Source organism: Mytilus edulis, chromosome 6, assembly GCF_963676685.1.
Source record: "Mytilus edulis chromosome 6, xbMytEdul2.2, whole genome shotgun sequence".
In the NCBI taxonomy this organism is placed as follows: Eukaryota; Metazoa; Mollusca; class Bivalvia; order Mytilida; family Mytilidae; genus Mytilus; species Mytilus edulis.
In genome coordinates, this window is record NC_092349.1 from 45,082,382 (window position 1) to 45,102,979 (window position 20,598).

A 20,598-nucleotide genomic window follows, 5' to 3' on the forward strand; every position below is an offset into this window, starting at 1 on the left:
CTTTTGCTTCTATGTAAAATATATTAATTGGCGATACACACGAAGGAAATCGCCTGTCTAAGAAGACTTTAAATTAAGAAAAAGGAATACAAATGTTACTGTCACGAATTATGGGTATCAAACACATTTTTTATGCCCCCGCCGCTAGGCGTTGGAGAAGTTTAGTCTAGCCCTTGTCCGTCAGTCCAGTCCGTTTGTCGGGTACGTTCCCAGAAATGGTTTCCGTTTGCCTCAACCAAATGTTATAAATTCAACTTATACACTATGCCAATTACTAAAACACACAGATAATATTTGAAATTGAAGGGCGTCTCTTTTATAGTTCGTGAGTTATGCCCCTTTACAAATGGTCAAAGACGTAGTGCTTATTCTGTAATTTCCGCTCTCTACATTTAGTTTGCCTCAACCAAATGTTATTGAATTAATACACAATGTTTATTAACACAAAACACTGAGTCTGATGATCAAGTTTGAAATTGGGTGACGTCACTTTTACCGTTCTGAACTTGTGCCCATTCAGCGCTAATTTACAAAAACAAAACAAAACCAACAAACATCCAAATTAAGTGTCCAATCAATTTTGCTAATTTTTAAAATAGAAATCGTTAAAACTAAATTGCTCGTGGTCAAGTTTGTTTAACTCTGACCAAAAGGTTTTAGTAAAGAGAAAAAAGCTCACTTAACCCTGTGTGCCAGGTGAGGTAGTTCAAATTTAGGTGAAAATGTTTTTAATCTGGAATCACAAATTACATTAAAAAAAAATGTGATAACAAATTCCACAAATTCGTTATCACGAATTTAATCCGTAATAACCATTTATACAATTCGTTATAACGATTTTAATTCGGTATCACACATTACAAAAAATTGTGATAACGAATTTAATTCGTAATAATTCGTAACGAATTACAAAATCTGATATAACGATTTCCAACAATTCGTTCTCACAAATTTAAGATGTTATAACGAATTATAAAATTCGTAATAACGATTTAAATTCGTGATTTCGAATTCAAATTATATTTGTGGGAGGTCCTATGGGCGTCCGTAGCTTTCCGACTTATTTGAACCACTTAATTAATATCCTATGGTCCTGTTTAACATGACATCTCAAATAATTAGATTAAGAGATAAAGCACATCTGGTGATTAAAAATAAGTATCTTTATACACTTTCTTTCAATAACATGTTTACAGGTGTACACTTTTTTATTTGGTTCTAATTAACGGACACCAATTATAAAAATATAGTCTGTGACATTAAATAATTATCTTTATCTTTTAGATAAGCATGAGAACCGTAAACATTGAGTAGTATTGCATTCCAACTCATTTCAACCACATATAATTACTATCATATGATTAGGATTTCAACCCAAATGATTAACTAAAACCACGTCTGGTCATTTAAAATTGTTTCTCATTTAATATAATCTTAACTATATATTTGAAAATTCCACGGTCGTAGTTGGTTTTTACCTTCAAAAATACACGGATAATATATTTAATCAATCAATATTTATATACAAGGAGTTTGGATTGGGTTTACAGAATAGAGAATAATGGACGAAAAAATAAATAAAGAATGATATGGGCGAGTTTTGTTTATTTATTAATAGCGAAAACTCGTTTTCATCCATCGTTTGAAAATAACGTACGTGGCAATTTCAAAGTGCGCATTGCAAAACGCTATACGTTGGATGGATCGTGGGAATGTGCATTGAAGGTGTCGTTCATACCGGAATTAGAAGCCTAAACGAGACGTATGTACTTCTGTTTCGATTTCGTGCACCAGTCGTACGTTAGGGAAAATCTCTCCATATTCTCCAGTCGATACGATTAAATGAAGATATCACGGACGTGACGTTTGGGAAACCAGTCTATTTCACGGTAACCAGGAATGAATTGTATCACATCGAATTTGTTTTGAGATACGATCATCTTCAAATATGTCGTCTAAAAGATGACCATGTATTTCTCTTGCTATATTTTCGAAGGAAGTGAAGTAAATCTATAAGAGGAAACTACTAACTGTCATTTAGGAAATTACGAGTATGTTTAATTGCAATATTTGCTGTAAAGTGGCTAGTCCAGACAGGATCGTTTGGTTGTATAAAAGGTGGCAACCTCATTACGAGGAAATACAACAAACATGCAGTGCTTCCACGCGTTGAATTCATTCGTGGAATGCCTTTTGATCTCGAAAGGGACGATTTTTTCGATCCCAACATTCGAAACATGATTCTATTAGATGACCTCGTGTCGACATCGGACAAAGACACCAGAATAAATGATTTGTTTACGGAAGGGTGTCACCATAGGAATTTATCGGTCGTCGTTTTTAATCAGAATTTATACTTTGGCAAAGACCCCACCCAGAGACGAAACTGTCATTATCTCATTCTCTTTAATAACCGCATTGATCGACAGCCCATCGTGACTCTTGGCCGACAGATGTATCCTTCTCGAGGAGACTTCTTTCTCCGGAAATTTGAAGAGGCAAAGAGGACACCTTTCGGGTACTTTCTTGTTGACCTAAAAGCTAGAACCCCAGAAGCCTCCAGATTGCACACAGAGGTCTTGCAGGTCGGTCAAGGAGAGACACCAGACGGACAGAGGGATGACGACCGTCTCTCGAATACTTTTGAAGACGATAGTTCGGTCTCATCAGACGAAGATATTGCCGACGAGACAACACATAGTTCGTCAGAGGATGGTGAAACACGGAAAGATCTCATCGCCTGTCAGGATTGCGGAGTACTTAGTGTTTGCTCACCTACGTGGATTAGAAGCCCAACGTCAGCAAGGTTGTGGGAATAAAAACGGCATTGCCCTTAACGATGACCGGGAAAGATGTAGAGGATACTTTGAGTGGATTGCCCGTGACCGTTTGCTGTGCAGAAGACTTGCCTAGATATGTGAGCGACAGGCTTAGAAGGTTTGTGGTCAATACGGACAACTGTGATCAAAAGGGGAGTCATTGGGTTGCATTTCATTTCCCCGCATCGGGTCCATCAGAATTTTTCGACTCCTTAGGACGATTACCGGAAAAGTACCAACGCTATTTCAGAAATGTACTCATCGTCAATGGACCGAAATACTGTGTGGTTTGCAATCAAATCCAACCCGATGATTCAGATACATGTGGCCTGTATTGCATTTATAACGTCAAATTGAGATGTCGGGACTCGAGATGAAGGGCATTATCAACAACTTTTCATCCACTGAGACGATTCAGAATGACAGTAAACTCGTAGCTCTATTTGGTTAAATGAAAAATAATGATACAAAAAAAAATAATGAAAAAAGAAAGAAAAAAAAACTGAAGAAAAGAAAAAAAAATCTTAAAACACCTACATGGATGTATAGCAGGTCTCAAGTCTTGAAAAACTCTTTCTAGGGTCACTAAAAGTATCCACCCTGGAGGGTAGCCTGGTCAAACATTAAGATATAGCGTCCAGGATTTAAGCCCACATATGGCGTCGGCGTCTCGATGTCCGAGTAACATGGTCCAACCCGAAGTTTGCGTCTTGATTTCAGGGTCGACTATGGCGTCCGCTTTAAGGCCCAAATATGGCGTCAGCGTCTGCGCCAACTTTCGAATATGGCGTCAGCGTCCGACGTCCACCTTAATTGGGGTCATTCTGTCCCACAAACACTACTGTTGTCTCATTGGCAATCATACAACATCTAATTTTTTATATTATATATATATTATCTATACGTGTATATTTTCTATATACGAATTTTACATGTTTAGATAATGCAATGAAAATTCAGAAGATATGTGGTAATATTGCCAATGGGAAACTTATCCACCAAAGACAAACGAATGTTAATCAGCCATGAGTTACACATATGTATTCATGTAAAATGCTATTAAAACCCATTCCTGACTAGATGTGACGAAAAACGAAAACTAACAGCCCGATTAATGTTGAAACGATAAACGTAAAATCAATATCAAAGACAGCAACCAATAACAATACAGTGCTCCTATATATCGTTTACCAACAGTATTTATCTATACCTACCGTCGGTGGTTAACATGCAATACAGTACTCCTATTTACCGTATATCAATAGTATTTGTCTATACCTACCGTCGGTGGTTAACATACAATATAGTGCTCTTATATACCGTCTGTCAACAGTATTTGTCTATACCTTCTGTCGGTAGTTAACATACAGTATAGTGCTCCTATACACCGTATATCAACAGTATTTGTCTGAACCTACCGTCGGTGGTTAACATACAATATAGTGCTCCTATATACCGTCTATCACCAGTATTTGTCTATACCTACCGTCGGTGATTAACATACGATATAGTGCTATTATATATACCGTCTATCAAGAGTTTAAGTCTATACCTACTGTTGGTAGTTAACATACAATATAGTGCTCCTATATACCGTCTATCAACATTATTTGTCTATACCTACTGTCGGTAGTTAACATGCAATATAATGCTCCTATATACCGTCTATTATCAGTATTTTTCTAAACCTACCGTCGGTAGTTAACATGCGATATAGTGCTCCTATATACCGTCTACCAACAGTATTTATAATGAAATTCAAAACAGTGTGGCTGTGGCCATTGATTGACACATTAAATTCATCCATTGACTGGGACAATTAAGGTGAACGTTTGTATGTGACTACCACTGCTCACTATGTACTTTTTAAAGACACTTAAACTATGGGGTCACCAAAGGTTCTCAACAACTTAATAAAGTAATTCGAAAAACTAATCAGAAATAACACGATGTTTTGATTTATATCAATTATATAAATCAAAACATAAAGGTTATTCCTGATTAATTTTTTGAATTATTTTATAATTAAAGGCGTTAAGAAACCTTTGGTGACCCTACAGTTTAAATGTCTATCGTAGGTACGTCGTGAACAGTGGTCGTTACAGACACACGTTCATGTAAATTGTCCCAGTCAATGGATGAATTTAATGTGTCAATCAATGGCCACAGCCAAACTGTTTTGAATTTCATTCTATCTATACCTACCGTCGGTGGTTAACATGCAATACAGTACTCCTATTCACCGTATATCAACAGTATTTGTCTATACCTACCGTCGATGGTTAACATACGAATTAGTACTCCTTTACACCGTCTATCAACAGTATTTGTCTATACCTACCGTTGGTGGTTAACATGCAATATAATGCTTCTATATACCGTCTATTATCAGTATTTTTCTAAACCTACCGTCGGTAGTTTACATGCGATATAGTGCTCCTATATACCGTCTACCAACAGTATTTATCTATACCTACCGTCGGTGGTTAACATGCAATACAGTACTCCTATTTACCGTATATCAACAGTATTTGTCTATACCTACCGTCGGTGGTTAACATACAATATAGTGCTCCTATATACCGTCTATCAAAAGTATTTGTCTATACCTACTGTCGGTAGTTAACATACAATATAGTGCTCCTATATACCGTCTATCAACAGTATTTGTCTAATACCTACTGTCGGTAGTTAACATACAATATAGTGCTCCTATATACCGTCTATCAACAGTATGTGTCTATACCTACCGTCGGTAGTTAACATACAATATAGAGCTCCTGTATACCGTCTATCAACAGTATTTGTCTATACCTACTGTCGGTAGTTAACATACAGTATAGTGCTCCTATACACCGTATATCAACAGTATTTGTCTGTACCTACCGTCGGTGGTTAACATACAATACAGTGCTCCATTACACAGTCTATTGACAGTTGTCTATACCTACCGTCGGTGATTAACATGCAATATAGTGCTCCTATATACCGTCTATTATTGTTTTTCTTTTCTAAACCTACCGTCGGTAGTTAACATGCGATATAGTGCTCCTATATACCGTCTACCAACAGTATTTATCTATACCTACCGTCGGTAGTTAACATACAATATAGTGCTCCTATATACCGTCTATCACCAGTATTTGTCTATACCTACCGTCGGTAGTTAACATACAATATAGTGCTCCTATATACAGTCTATCAACAGTATTTGTCTATACCTACTGTCGGTAGTTAATTTACAATATAGTGCTCCTATATACTGTCTATCACCAGTATTTGTCTATACCTACTGTCGGTAGTTAACATACAATATAGTGCTCCTATATGGGGCAATATGCGCAATTGTTTCTACATAGGCGGTAATGGTAACGTTTTCTTCTGTTGATCAGCCCATATCATAAACTTGTATATGTATGATGGCTTGTTTCGAAGCTGAGACATTTTTACATATGTGGTTAAATTTTCGGGGTACGAAGTGTGATTCATTTTTCCGTAAATTAGCAAACCCCGAGTATTCTTTTGCGATGTGGCTCCTCATGGTAAAAAATCCCATTTTTTGACACAATAAGTTCTTTAAAAATTTAATACTTTGAACACATTTAATGGCTCCATAGTTTTTACACATTTATTCTGTGTTCCCTTACTTTCTAAATTAACACAAATGGTTCAGCTTAGTCATTTGTTTATCATAGAAATGTGTCAAATATCACTACACAGAGATTTTTTTTTTACACGTCACTTTTGAGTTCCTCATTTCAAGGCGCATTAGGGATATTGTCCCATATACCGTCTATCAACAGTATTTGTCTATACCTACCGTCGATGATTAACATACGATATAGTGCTATTATTACCGTCTATCAAGAGTTTTAGTCTATACCTACTGTTGGTAGTTAACATACAATATAGTGCTCCTTTATACCGTCTATCAACAGTATGTGTCTATACCTACTGTCGGTAGTTAACATACAATATAGTGCTCCTATATACCGTCTATCAACAGTATTTGTTTATACCTACCGTCGGTGGTTAACATACAATATAGTGCTCCTATATACCGTTTATCAAGAGTTTTAGTCTATACCTACTGTTGGTAGTTAACGTACAATGTAGTGCTCCTATATACCGTCTATCACCAGTATTTGTCTATACCTAATGTCGGTAGTTAACATACAATATAGTGTTCCTATATACCGTCTATCAACAGTATTTGTCTATACCTACTGTCGGAAGGTAACATACAATATAGTGCTCCTATATACAGTCTATCAACAGTATTTTTCTATACCTACTGTCGGTAGTTAACATACAATATAGTGCTCCTATATACAGTCTATCACCAGTATTTGTCTATACCTACTGTCGGTAGTTAACATACAGTATAGTGCTCCTATGTATACACCGTATATCAACAGTATTTGTCTGTACCTACCGTCGGTGGTTAACATACAACACAGTGCTCCATTACACATTCTATTGACAGTTGTCTATACCTACCGTCGGTGATTAACATGTAATATAGTGCTCCTATATACCGTCGTCTATCAACAGAATTTATCTATACCTACCGTCGGTGATTAACATGCAATAAAATGCTCCTATATACCGTCTATTATTAATTTTTTTTCTAAACCTACCGTCGGTAGTTAACATGCGATATAGTGCTCCTATATACCGTCTATTAACAGTATTTGTCCTTACCTACTGTCGGAAGGTAACATACAATATAGTGCACCTATATACCGTCTATCAACAGTATTTGTCTATACCTACCGTCGGTGGTTAACATACAATATAGTGCTCCTATATACCGTCTATCACCAGTATTTGTCTATACCTACTGTCGGTAGTTAACATACAGTATAGTGCTCCTATGTATACACCGTATATCAACAGTATTTGTCTGTACCTACCGTCGGTGGTTAACATACAACACAGTGCTCCATTACACATTCTATTGACAGTTGTCTATACCTACCGTCGGTGATTAACATGCAATATAGTGCTCCTATATACCGTCGTCTATCAACAGAATTTATCTATACCTACCGTCGGTGATTAACATGCAATAAAATGCTCCTATATACCGTCTATTATTATTTTTTTTTCTAAACCTACCGTCGGTAGTTAACATGCGATATAGTGCTCCTATATACCGTCTATTAACAGTATTTGTCCTTACCTACTGTCGGAAGGTAACATACAATATAGTGCACCTATATACCGTCTATCAACAGTATTTGTCTATACCTACCGTCGGTGGTTAACATACAATATAGTGCTCCTATATACCGTCTATCAGCAGTATTTGTCTATACCTACCGTCGGTGGTTAACATACAATATAGTGCTCCTATATACCGTCTATCACCAGTATTTGTCTATACCTACCGTCGGTAGTTAACATGCAATACAGTACTCCTATTCACCGTATATCAACAGTATTTGTCTATACCTACCGTCGGTAGTTAACATACAATATAGTGCTCCTATATAACGTCTATCAACAGTATTTGTCTATACCTACTGTCCGTAGTTAACATACAATATAGTGCTTCTATATACCGTCTATCAACAGTATTTGTGTATACCTACCGTCGGTGGTTAACATACAATATAGTGCTCCTATATACCGTCTATCAAGAGTTTTAGTCTATACCTACTGTTGGTAGTTAACGTACAATGTAGTGCTCCTATATACCGTCTATCAACAGTATTAGTCTATACCTACTGTCGATAGTAAACATACAATATAGTGCTCCTATATACAGTCTATCAACAGTATTTGTCTATACCTACTGTCGGTAGTTAACATACAATATAGTGCTCCTATATACCGTCTATCACCAGTATTTGTCTATACCTACTGTCGCTAGTTAACATACAATATAGTGCTCCTATATACCGTGTATCACCTGTATTTGTCTATACCTACCGTCGGTGATTAACATACGATATAGTGCTATTACATATACCGTCTATCAAGAGTTTTAGTCTTTACCTACTGTTGGTAGTTAACATACAATATAGTGCTCCTATATACCGTCTATCAACAGTATTTGTCTATACCTACTGTCGGTAGTTAACATACAATATAGTGCTCCTACATGTGTATATACCGTCTATCAACAGTATTTGTCTAAACCTACCGTCGGTGGTTAACATACAATACAGTGCTCCTATATACCGTCTATCAAGAGTTTTAGTCTATACCTACTGTTGGTAGTTTACCGTCTATCAACAGTTTTTGTCTATACCTACCGTCGGTGGTCGACATGCAATATAGTCCTCCTATATACTGTCTATCAACAGTATTTGTCTATACCTACCGTTGGTGGTTAACATGCCATACAGTACTCATATATACCGTATATCAACAGTACCTGTCTATACCTACCATCGGTGGTTAACAAGCATTACAGTACTCCTATATACCGTCTATCAATACTATTTTTCTCTACCTACCGTCGGTGGTTAACATATAATACAGTGCACCTATATACCGTCTATTATCAGTATTTTTCTAAACCTACCATCGGTGGTTAACATGCAATATAGTGCTCCTATATACCGTCTATCAACACTATGTTTCTAACCTGTTTCTATACCCACCGTCGGTGGTTAACATGCAATACAGTGCACTTATATACCGTATATCAACAGTATTTGTCTATACCTATCGTCGATGGTTAACATGCAATATAGTCCTCCTATATACTGTCTATCAACAATATGTAGTCTATACCTACCGTTGGTGGTTAACATGACATATAGTACTCCTATATACCGTATATCAACAGTACCTGTTCATACCTACCGTCGGTGGTTAACGTAAAATATAGTGCTGTCTATTAAAATTATGTGTCTATACATACTGTCGGTGGTTAACATACAATAAAGTGCTCCTATAAACCGTCTATCAACAGTTTTCATTTATACCTACCGTCGATTGTCAATATTACGTATTATATGGTCCGTATATAGTGCTCATATATACCGTCTGTCAGAAGTATCTGAATTTACCTACCGTCGGTGGTTAACATACAATATAGTGCTCCTATATACCGTCTATTAACAGTATTTCTTTATACCTACCGTCGGTGGTTAACGTAAAATATAGTGCTCCTTTATATACCGTCTTTCAATAGTATTTCTTTATATCTACTGTCGGTGGTTAACATAGAATTTAGTGCTCCTATATACCGTCTATCAACCGTATTTGTCTATACCTACCGGCGCTTGTTATCAAAACAAACTATTTTCAATCGACAGTCCAAAGTTTCGTATCTATACTTCACTCTGAATGACATTTATTTGACCAGTAACATTCCCTATTGTATTCATTATTTAGTTTTCTCCCTGAACTTGTCTGAAATATTTGCGGCTGTACTGATGGCAAACAACAATCAATTAATTTCTTAAAGTACTTCTTAATCTAAATCATATATTATTTTTTAATCTAACCAGTAATATGTGATCGGTGAATGTACGTATGACAATTACGCCAATTTTGAAAAAGCATATTTTTTTTCATTTGCGCACATTGACATTTTTTAATTTGCGCCAAATTGATTCGAAAGGTTAGGTCTGATAAATTTAGATGATAAAATTAAACTTGTTTAACCAAACGCAGCAATTCAATGAACACAAGCTACAATATAGATAAATGTGTGTATAGACTCATGTTGAGCTCATGGGTATCATCATTTAATCACACTTCTGGTACCCGAACATTTACTTTCATATATGGAACCGATGCCATAAAGAAAAAAACAGGCTTTAACTTATAAAAATTTTGATAAAAAAGGGGATGCTTTAGTGTAGGGAAGATATCACAAGGTTGTAGTTCAACAGAAGTGTTGCATGACAATACTCAGTTAAAAAAGATTTGTGCATATGCAAATGTGCTTTTTATGTCAAACAGTTACAATCTTATTTTATAAAGTGCTACTTCAAGTGTGATGTACACTTGCAATAAACTTATCCTGCTTTCAATCCCCCTCCTCCTCCCCGTCACGTGTGAGCAAGTGGCAGGTGGCAAAAGGCCAGAAGGAATATTTTTGTTATTATATAAATAAATACTATACATCTTATATGCCTCATGACTTGTGTTTACCTGTTAATTTGTGCAAATGAAGAAAATAAATTTGGCGCAAAGAAATAAAAAAAATAGGCGCTAATTAAGTGCAGATTGGCGCAAATGGAAAAAGCCGAATCAAATATAATCTTTTCTCGGATCAAGATTTCAAGATTTTATTCATAACCTCAGACACATACTTGTGACTGAAGTTGTGAACAAGAGGACAATGATATATACAACCATATTAAAATAATATATAGCGAGACAGGACAAACGAAACACAAATACATAGTATATTTTAAAAGACAATTGGTATAATTAGATTAAGTATTTTATGATTTTCTTCACGAAAATTTATAATTTCCTTTGAACTTGTACGTTACATATAGACAACAAGCCAGTGAATTTCTTCTTGCTTGGATTCATTACATAGTAATTTGGTACAAACTTTGATCTAAGATCAATATATGAAACTCGTCCCCTATTCCCTCATTACATAATGTACATATTCTATTTTCCCTCGCGATCCCCGCCCATCTACCCGTCTCAATAGGTAACTTCAAATTCGAGCATCGAAGTTTAGATATGTAATATCTGTCCTTGGGTAATAATCGCAATAGATACGGTTCCAAACCAAACTCCAGTTTGAATAAAGAATAGAATTCACCCCTATCAGATCAAATTGGTGTTTTCTTTCTTTTTAGCTCACCTGGCCCGAAGGGCCAAGTGAGCTTTTCTCATCACTTGGCGTCCGTCGTCCGTCGTCGTCCGTCGTCGTCCGTCGTCGTCCGTCGTCGTCCGTCGTCCGTCGTCGTCCGTCGTCGTCGTCGTCCGTCGTCGTTAACTTTTACAAAAATCTTCTCCTCTGAAACTACTGGCCCAAATCAAACCAAACTTGGCCACAATCATCATTGGGGTATCTAGTTTAACAAATGTGTGGCGTGACCCGGTCAACCAACCAAGATGGCCGCCACGGCTAAAAATAGAACATAGGGGTAAAATGCGGTTTTTGGCTTATAACTCAAAAACCAAAGCATTTAGAGCAAATCTGACATGGGGGTAAAAATGTTTATCAGGTCAAGATCTATCTGCCCTGAAATTTTCAGATGAATCGGTCAATCGGTTGTTGGGTTGCTGCCCCTGAATTGGTAATTTTGAAGACATTTTGCTGTTTTTGGTTATTATCTTGAATATTATTATAGTTAGAGATAAACTGTAAACAGCAATAATGTTCTGCAAAGTAAGATATACAAATAAGTCAACATGACCAAAATGGTCAGTTGACCCGTTTAGGAGTTATTGCCCTTTATAGTCAATTTTTAACCATTTTTCGTTAATTAAAGTAATCTTTTACAAAAATCTTCTCCTCTGAAACTACTTGGCCAAATTAATCCAAACTTGGCCACAATCATCTTTGGGGTATCTAGTTTAAAAAATGTGTGGCATGACCTGGTCAACCATCCAAGATGGCCGCCACGGCTAAAAATAGAACAAAGGGGTAAAATGCAGTTTTTGGCTTATAACTCACAAACCAAAGCATTTTGAGGAAATCTGACATGGGGATAAAAATGTTTATCAGGTCAAGATCTATCTGCCCTAAAATTTTCAGATGAATCGGTCAATCGGTTGTTGGGTTGCTGCCCCTGAATTGGTAATTTTGTGGAAATTTTGCTGTTTTTGGTTATTATCTTGAATATTATTATAGATAGAGATAAACTGTAAACAGCAATAATGTTCAGCAAAGTAAGATCTACAAATAAGTCAACATGACCAAAATGGTCAGTTGACCCGTTTAGGAGTTATTGCCCTTTATAGTCAATTTTTAACCATTTTTCGTAAATTTAAGTAATCATTTACAAAAATCTTCTCTTCTGAAACTACTTGGCCAAATTAATCCAATCTTGGCCACAATCATCTTTGGGGTATCTAGTTTAAAAAATGTGTGGCGTGACCTGGTCAACCAACCAAGATGGCCGCCACCGCTAAAAATAGAACATAGGGGTAAAATGCAGTTTTTGGCTTATAACTCAAAAACCAAAGCATTTTGAGGAAATCTGACATGGGATAAAAATGTTTATCAGGTCAAGAACTATCTGCCCTGAAATTTTCAGATGAATCGGTCAATCGGTTGTTGGGTTGCTGCCCCTGAATTGGTAATTTTGAGGAAATTTTGCTGTTTTTGGTTATTATCTTGAATATTATTATAGATAGAGATAAATTGTAAACAGCAATAATGTTCAGCAAAGTAAGATCTACAAATAAGTCAACATGACCAAAATGGTCAATTGACCCCTTCAGGAGTTATTGCCCTTTATAGTCAATCTTTAACCATTTTTCATAAATCTAAGTAATCTTTTACAAAATCTCCACTGAAACTACTAGGCCACAATCATCTTTGGGGTATCTAGTTTGAAAAATGTGTCCGATGACCTGGCCATTCAACCAAGATGGCCGCCACGGCTAAAAATAGAACATAGGGGTAAAATGCAGTTTTTTGCTTATAACTATGAAACCAAAGCATCTAGAGCAAATCTGACAAGAAGTTAAATTGTTAATCAAGTCAATATCTATCTGCCCTGAATTTTTCAGATGAATTGGACAACTGGTTGTTGGGTTGCTGCCCTCCAATTGGTAATTTTTAAAGAAATTTTGCCGTTTTTGGTTATCTTGAATACTATTATAGATAGCGATAAACTGTAAACAGCAATAATGTTCAGCAAAGTAAGATCTACAAATAAGTCAACATGACCTAAATGGTCAATTGACCCCTTAAGGAGTTATTGCCCTTTATAGTAAATTTTTAACAATTTTCATTAATTTGGTAAATTTATGTAAATTTTTACCAAATATAGTTCTCTGTTACTAATGGGCAAAGTTCATGATAGATATAATTGTAAGAAGCAAAATCGTTCAGTAAAGTAAGAACTTCAAACACATCACCATCACCAAAATACAATTTTGTCATGAATCCATTTGTGTCCTTTGTTTAATATGCACATAGACCAAGGTGAGCGACACAGGCTCTTTAGGGCCTCTAGTTTTCGTTCAGTTTCATCTAGTCCATTTGTTCATTTGACTCTGTCTCCATCACGACTAGGATGCATTTTAATTTATAATGTAAAGTCGTTCAGGTTTTTGTTTTATTATATAAAAAAAGAAGATATGACATGATTGCCAATGAGACAACTCTCTAAAAGAGACAAAGTGACACCGGAATTAACTATTAAAAAAACCTTTAACAGATCACGGTACGCTGACGGTACAGATGTCTGTAAATTCAGAAATTAATGCGAGGTTTTTATTATTGCGACAATAATTAAGACTCGCATTTTGAAGTATTGCGTTTGAATTAAACAAAAACCCTCAGGGGTTTACGCAATCAAAATCTCATTTCAGGCTATAATGACACTCATCGCATTAAATATTTAACAATTGCACGCAACAAATTAACATTCAAAAATTAACAATTGCACGCAACAAATTAACATTCAAAAATTAACAATTGCACGCAACAAATTAACATTCAAAAATTAACAATTGCACGCAACAAATTAACATTCAAAAATTTGATGTATATTTGACAATATTAGTTCGTTTAAATTGCCAAAAATTCTATAATTAGTGTATTATTCTCCCAAGTTTATTTGAAAAGGTATAATTCCTCTACACAAATGGCAAAATCTTTCATAAAATATCCAGTAAGTTGGATAAACGTTTACCAAATCATCCCAATACAGTTTGATTTATATATTCACTTTGCTATTCCGTTCTTGCACAGTGATATAGTTCATTTTGCGTCATCCCATATTCTAGCAAAGGGAGATTATCTAAGCATCACCGTTACATCAGTAATAGCTCTCGTACATAAAATAGTTAGCTCGAACTGTATGATCCTGTGTGAATCTGATCTTTATATTAAAAGTGCATAAATGGTTCACATATGGGTCTTATTTAAAAATTAAACAATATCAAAACAATTAGTGCATTATAATATAACCAAATAGGCATGCAAAAAAGAATCAATTATAGGCAAAATATGCTTGTTTACCGTCTAATTCTATCATCGTGTAATGTGTTTTCGTACTAATAACGATTTTCACTGCTTACGGTTTTTACTGTTGAGTTTTTATTTAGGTGTTTACTCAGATTTAAAAAGCATGTCCTGTAGATTGATTTTAGGTATCTAGTTTTTTTGTCAATGATTTCTACGATTTTTTACTGTTTCCGATTACTTTGCGATTTTTGTATGTCAAAAAAACGGCGTCATATGTTTTCGTATGAAATAAAAATTGGATCAGTACACGGACAGGAAATGACTACAAAATCCGGAAATAAATTTTTTCTAAAGTCGTGGTTCTGGTGATCGCTTGAATCATAAAAAAAGTTATTAAATACTTTTCAGTACTAAAAATTACTAGTAAATAGTGTAAGGTTGGTGTTTCATGTGATGAAATTTTTAGATTTTGATTAATTTTCAGATTGGCACCTGGTTTGTACAAAATACATTATTTTTTCTAAAATAAAATGCAGTTTTCAAAATTTATGATTAAATATAAAAAGTTAAGACTGTTTTCATCTTCATGTATCAAGGATGTATAAAAAAAAATTGTCAATGAAATATTGAATAGTTGGATTTTGAACAACCATTTTATATAAGAACCCTGCTAATTTTAACTCGATGGTTTGTAATTAAAACGGCCAAAAAAACACATGACAGTAATATGTCTTGAAGATCCGGTGTCTGACTTGCAAAAAACATATCTGGACTTTATTTTAACCCTTCAGAATTTTTTTCCACAACTATTCTAGTGAGGCGTATTTTTGACATTAAATAAAAATGGCTAAATAGGTCAGTTTTATTTAATTTGTTCTAACGTCTTTAAAAAGCGACGTTGAATATGTTTTAAATATATCAAGTTGTAGTGGTGTTGTTGTTCTAAATATAGAATATATTAGATTTAGTTGAGGACTAACTTTTTTGATTCTACTCGAATTTTCTATAAAAAACATATTATTCTTTTACTAAATCGTAAAATATTGCTGGCAAATTTAACCTTATTTTATACAGTCTATTTATTAGCTAAGTACACTATTTATGATGATTATCTTATATATTTTTGATTTTACTTTCTGAAGTGATAAAAGATTAATTGCGATTTACTCATTAAACACAATGTTATACTGACTATTCATCATAGTTCTTGAAAACATTTAAGAAGAATATCTTCTAATAGGAAAGATCTTTGTATATATTGTAAATATTTTAAAGCTAGTACAAATATCTTTGTGAATTTATTCATATTATAACAAACCGTTTCATTAAAAGCATTTTACCAAAATTATTTGCTCGAGGATGTTTCATTAATAAATATTTTTACTGATTCAGTATTCTTTATGCAAAAGACTTAACATATCAGATATTATCACAGTTCAACCATCTGTAAAAATGCAATCCCATGAAATGTTCGTCCAATTTTCCTCAGGAACTACAGATCTTGGCTGGCTCAATTTAGAATCAAGCTTAATATTATCACATTTTACAGTGTGATTTTATTTCAGATTAATGGTTCAGCAACTACCTGTTTACTAAATTCTTAAAATTACAACTTTTAATAACCATACAATAATGTTACTTAAATTTTTTAAGAGCTGCTAATCCAGACTTACTGAAATTTGGAATCAGTCTTCATTATACCACCAAAAAACAAAGTTTTTGGGGGTATATAGGAATCACCCGGTCTGTCTGTCCACCTCCGTCCATCTGTCTGTCTGTCTGTCTGTCAATCATAATTTTGTAAGCTCACCTCATCTTTAATGGATGGACCAATATTGATGAAACTTTACGCAGTTGTAGTAAAGTAGTACACAACCTGAAGATGTGGATGAAGAAAATATTTCTAGTCGGAATTATTTCAAGGGAGATAATTGAATTTACCTAGTTAATATAGCAATAAATGGCAACAAGTCTTGTAAAACCAACTACTCCTTACAAGTTAATCAATATTGATACAACTTTACACAGTTGGTGTACACAACCTGCAGATGTGCATGTGCAATTTATTCTGAATAACAAAATCATTATACCCAATGCAACCAAAATATCATATTAAGTTTTCTTCGCTTAATAATTAAGTATAATCTTACAAAAAAAAATCTGATATTGGGATTCATTTTGTGTGTCACTTCCTGCTAAGCAAAGTAAACATATTGGGATTACTATCTCTCTACGTAACACATTCATCATTTTCTTTCTGGAAAATTAGTTTACTTAGAGTCTATAAGTAAGCACTCATTTATATTTGCGTAACAGAGGCTAATGGAAAATAAAAATACTTACAATGTTCGACAAAGTGCAAATGTGCTCTAATACTGATGTAAAATATGCATGTCTCCCAGTAAATAACATTTTGTACAAAATGATAAAAAGTTAATATCTTGTAATCTAATTTTTACAGACTCTTCATGTCCAGTGTATAGAAGAACAAAAAAGGGTCTTACAGTTGAAGAAATTCTATCTTTGTGTGTGAATGATAATAACCAGCATGTATGCTGGAAGGTTCCATCACCAGTAGAAAATGCAATTTTTCTGGTTGATTTGAATAAAGTAAATCCTAAAGATTTAACATGCGATGATAGTGGGATATACGACAGGCATTCCTCTCCTTCAGTATTGGTTAAAGCGGCATATTCAAATGATAAAATTGTAGGGGCAAAAACAATTGCTCGCAAGACTAAAGATATGCAAGACCACATTATAAATGAAGACGGTAACTTCCTTGTGAAAAAATACTACAGCGATAAATTGGAGTCCGGACGGACCATAGGTACACGCATTATTTCCAAAGTTTACCAGTCAAATAAAATTTGTCATTACGCAGTCATTCAGTACATTGGTGACTGTAGGAATAGTTTGAGACCACACGGAAATAATTTGCGACACGAACTCTACATGAGAACAAAGCAGAGTATCTTGGATAGAGAGAAATCTTTGGTTACAAATTTACCACCAAAACAGGTTATTAATTCCATCGAAACAGAAAATGTTAGATTTTTAGACGACAGCTCTCCCAGTGATTCACCACGTGACAGACAGCAGATATATAATGTCAAGAAAAAAGAACAAAATACACAGAAATCAAGAAACACTGGTAAACTTAAAAATGCTGACTTTGAAAAATTAATATTATCAATGGACACGAGCGATTTTGTTAAAGGTGTAGACTTCTCAAGTAGCAAGAGCAAAGATAGAATTCATCCAAACACTTTTGCAGCAACGACTGGTCATTTAAATTGGATAAAAAAGTACTGTTCCGTCTCCTCAAGATATAAAGCGCAGCTTGCAATAGATATGACCTATAACGTTGGACCGTTCTACACTACCTGCCTAAGTCTAGCACATCCAGTATTTGTACACAAGGATGACCACCTCAAGCATCCTTCTCTTTTTGTAGGAATGATGACAACAACCAGTAGAACATCATCAGACTATCAGTATCTGTCTAATCAACTGAGGAAACATGGGGTTAATAGTCTTATATATGGAACAGATGGAGAGTATGCTTTAGAAATGGGATTTGAGGCTACATTCCCTATTGAAAAGGGTAAAAATATACACCTCAGATGTTTTAATCATCTGAAGGAAGATTTGGAGGTTGAATTGAAGAATGCGAAGGTAAGCAACTCAAAACAAATTGTTAAAGACATTTTAGGTTATGAAATTGGTAGTATAAGGTTTAATGGGCTTGTTGACTCACCTGAGAAGGACTATTATAAACAATATAATGAAATATCACATTCATGGACACCAGATTTTAAAGATTACTTACAATCAAAAGGATTTAGAGTTCGCCCTTTGATGGAAACCTTTATTAAATGCATGGGGAGAGAAGTTAGAGTTAATGCTGGTTTAGGTAATCCACCAAATAAATATGAAAACCAAAGAGCGGAGTCCATGAACTCCGTTTTAAAAGAATCTATTGGTGGAAAATTCACGGACCAGGCTTCCGTTCATGACCTTGTGTATAGAAAGGTGGTTTTACCACAAGAGAGAGAACTAATCAAGGCTATTTATAGCCATGGAGAGTATAGAATTGCCAAATCTTTCAAAAATTATGAGATTCATCCAAGTGTTTGGAAATCAATGACGCCTGAACAGAGACAAATTCATGTTAATAAGATAATAATGCCAAGTAATATTAGCGATGAAGAAGCTATATTTGTAAAGCTATCAAAGGAACCAGAAGAGCTGGCTGATCTTTTGACAAACATCCCAGTTTACTTAACCATGGAAATATGGGAGTCTGCAGAAAAAATCTTATCACACGGTAAAATAACAGATGTTGATAAAGAAAGTTAGTGTGTTGTGTACACAAAGGAAGCATTTATGGTAACAATCAAAGCTGATCAGTTTGCCTGTTCTTGTAAATTGTTTGACAAGATGAAACTGTGTGGCCATGTTCTGGCTGCAGCAGATGGTAAATCTTTACTTGAAGAATTGTTAAAGAAAAGAAAATACAGCCCAGTGTTGGCTATAAATAGAAACACAAGCCCATCTGCGGGAGAGAAGAGAGTAAAAAAACCACGAAAAGGTTCACAGAATGTGGTTAAACAACCTATTCAACATGAAGTTCATTTACCGACGGAAATAAATCTAAACATAAGAAGACCTTTCCAGATGAATGAAATTTTTCACAATGATGAACCATTTTGCATTGAATATCTGAACAATATAACAAAGGAAGTTAACTGTGCTTCATGTTCATGTCTTTTATCAAAAAAGGCTCTTTCCCCATACAATATTGCATTCAGTCATAATGAAAGATATGTTTATCCAAGTGTCGAGAAGAATGGCAAAACAGTTTGGAAACCAACTTTAAAAAAAATGGGAAAAAGATACTGCTGTGTTAAAAGAGAATGTATAATAAAACGATATCCATATTTTTGGAATGAATTGATCAGGACTGGTGATATTCAGCTACAGGAATGTCACAGGCAGTTACTGAAAGATATGTTTGATTTCGTGGTTTTATAATGGTATAACATTGTGGTGTCCTTCAACCTAATGTGTGTAGACACTAAAAGAGTCTGATATTAAAAATTGAATTATGCTGCTAACAATTCTAAATAGGAGAGACAACAGTGTATTAGTATTTACTTAAAATGTGTTTGAATGTTTTTATTCTTTAGTTGTAGTTTTTATATGGTATACAGGTAATGATTGAACCTCTTTAGTTGTAGTTTTTATATGGTATACAAGTAATGATTGATATTTTGAGCATGCAAACATCTAGGTTCAATTTATGATATTTACCTAAGGTATTTTAGACCAGACTGTCTGTTCCTATACAATTTTGCCGTTCAAATGTGTTTACAAGTGTATTATATTTGAGCATATTTGCTTAACTTTTTTTTGAGTATGTATGTATGCATGACATTCAGCCTTTTATGTGAAAAATGTTTTGATTACAACTCCGACAGAATAACTGTTTTTCAGTTTAGACCGACTTTCACTTAAACAAACCTTGTCCTCTATGTTAAATTGACTTAGACGATGAAATATCTTCTATATAAAAACGTTATTCGAGGAAAATGCATAATATATATCTTACATTGGGTACCAACCAGTCTTGTAAATCATTTTCAATTTCCGGTGCATGTGTCAAAACATGGATGGCAAAAAATAATCCAGTTTTTCCTG

General features: G+C 34.7%; 1 protein-coding gene across 1 annotated transcript; it reads left to right on the plus strand.

Annotated features, from left to right (window-relative positions):
• Window positions 1-16,855: 16,855 nt before the first annotated feature.
• LOC139526416 (uncharacterized) lies at window positions 16,856-20,094 on the plus strand. The gene is made up of 2 exons (XM_071321563.1): window positions 16,856-16,922; window positions 17,357-20,094. The coding sequence occupies exons 1-2, from the start codon at window positions 16,856-16,858 to the stop codon at window positions 19,255-19,257; spliced, it is 1,968 nt and encodes a 655-aa protein (XP_071177664.1). The 3' UTR covers window positions 19,258-20,094.
• Window positions 20,095-20,598: the final 504 nt, after the last annotated feature.

Bases quoted from the DNA above. Each gene is read 5' to 3' on its own strand.
- LOC139526416 (XM_071321563.1), top strand. From the start codon at position 16,856: ATGGCAACAAGTCTTGTAAAACCAACTACTCCTTACAAGTTAATCAAT. The intron at 16,923-17,356 runs GTTGGTGTACAC...TAATTTTTACAG, and splicing joins TATTGATACAACTTTACACA to ACTCTTCATGTCCAGTGTAT.